Below are 1,398 nucleotides of genomic sequence, written 5' to 3'. Positions count from 1 at the left end.
TGGGCAGTTATGAAACGGAGGCTCCTCGCTTGGAGGACGGAATGTGCCCTGTCATGTGATTCTATACTGAGGGCTCTTTGGGCAGGAAATGGAATCTCCAAAATGGAACCCTTGGCCACGGGCCAACCGCACTGGGGGTGGGACTGCTGGGAAGTTCTTTCAAGACACCCCCTTCCCGCTGGACTCTCGGCTCTCCTTACTGCTCTCAGCCCAGCCCAGCCCCAGGCCCCCTGCCCTCTCCCGGCGGCCCGCCTCGTCAGCCTCAATGGATGGCGGTTGGATGCGGTTGAGCGGGAGTCAGAGGGGTGCTGCTGGTGGTGGAGGGGGTCTGGGAGGCACTCTTGCCCACCTGACATTATAACTCACTGGCTTTGGAGGGGGTGGATGGATTTATGGAGATCCTGATGTTCCAGCCTAGAAGACCTTACGGGCAGCCCAGGGATCCTTGCCCGCAGGCCTGGCGATCTGGATTCCAGATTGGGTGGGGTGGGAGCTGGAGGGCTGCAGGCCCTGCTCGAGACTCTCGGGGCTGGTGGAGCGGCCCACAGTCCCCGGGGATGCCGCTGGAGAATTCTCATCCCCAGTCAAGGGGCCAGGCCGGGAACAGCTGGGAGACCCTGAGGTCTGGAGTTTGCTTTCCTGATTTGGGGATGGCCGTGTGCCGCCCTCCGAGCGTCCTCTGGGCCTGGGGCCCCACCAGCAGGCCAGACCTCCAGCACAGCTTGTAGCTCACCCACAGTTTCCTTTCCCTGGATGAGATTCCAAGCGGGCAGTGCCCTACCCTCCCTGGTCTCCAGGGGGTGGGCCATGCTGGGCCAGCGAGTGGGGGAGAGGAGCTCCTGGCCGGCCGGGGTGCTGAGGTGTGGGAAGGACAGGGTGACCAGCCTGGACCTTTCTCAGCAACCCCACCTTCTGTTCTCAGATCAGTCAGCGCCAAAGAGGAGCCGGAACCATGGCAGGTGGGAGAAGCGCCCCCTCCACTCTGCTCACCCCACATGGCGCCCACCAGGAGAGGGCGGGGGGCAGGGCAAAGAGCATGTGGCTTGTTAGTTCCGGATTTGGGCTTGAACTTGTTTTCCTAAATCCGGGGAGCAGAGCCCCTCCATGGGCCCCGATTCCCACCAGGAGCCCTTTTCCACTCTCCCTTCCCCACCCCCTCTCCCAGGACTCTCCCGGGGTCTCCCCAGGGCACCCATGGCCACTCCCCTGGGGCACCACTCACACGTGGAAAGACCACCACCACACCCGCTAGAAAGCCCCAAAGCCCTTCTCCCTGGAGGAGCCGAGGAGCCGGCCCTGCCCAGCTGTGGGGGGCGGGGGGCCCCTGCCCCTCCGGCTACAGGTCTAAGCTGAGGCCCACCTCCCTTCCCGCCACGTCCTCCAGGGAAGAAGGGCTTT

The 1,398-nt window shown here is 64.0% G+C and overlaps 1 protein-coding gene across 1 annotated transcript in view; it reads left to right on the top strand.

Moving 5' to 3' along the window:
- The window catches only part of IGFN1 (immunoglobulin-like and fibronectin type III domain containing 1), a 30,918-nt gene that overhangs the window by 1,153 nt on the left and 28,367 nt on the right, over window positions 1-1,398 (top strand). Inside the window, 1 exon segment of the mRNA XM_010831127.1 lies at window positions 923-959. Within this exon segment, the coding sequence (XP_010829429.1) occupies window positions 953-959 (7 nt within the window). The 5' untranslated portion in view covers window positions 923-952.

Source organism: Bison bison, unplaced genomic scaffold (assembly GCF_000754665.1).
Source record: "Bison bison bison isolate TAMUID 2011002044 unplaced genomic scaffold, Bison_UMD1.0 scf7180017864524, whole genome shotgun sequence".
Taxonomy (NCBI): domain Eukaryota; kingdom Metazoa; phylum Chordata; class Mammalia; order Artiodactyla; family Bovidae; genus Bison; species Bison bison.
This window is presented reverse-complemented; position numbering and strand designations above follow the sequence as displayed.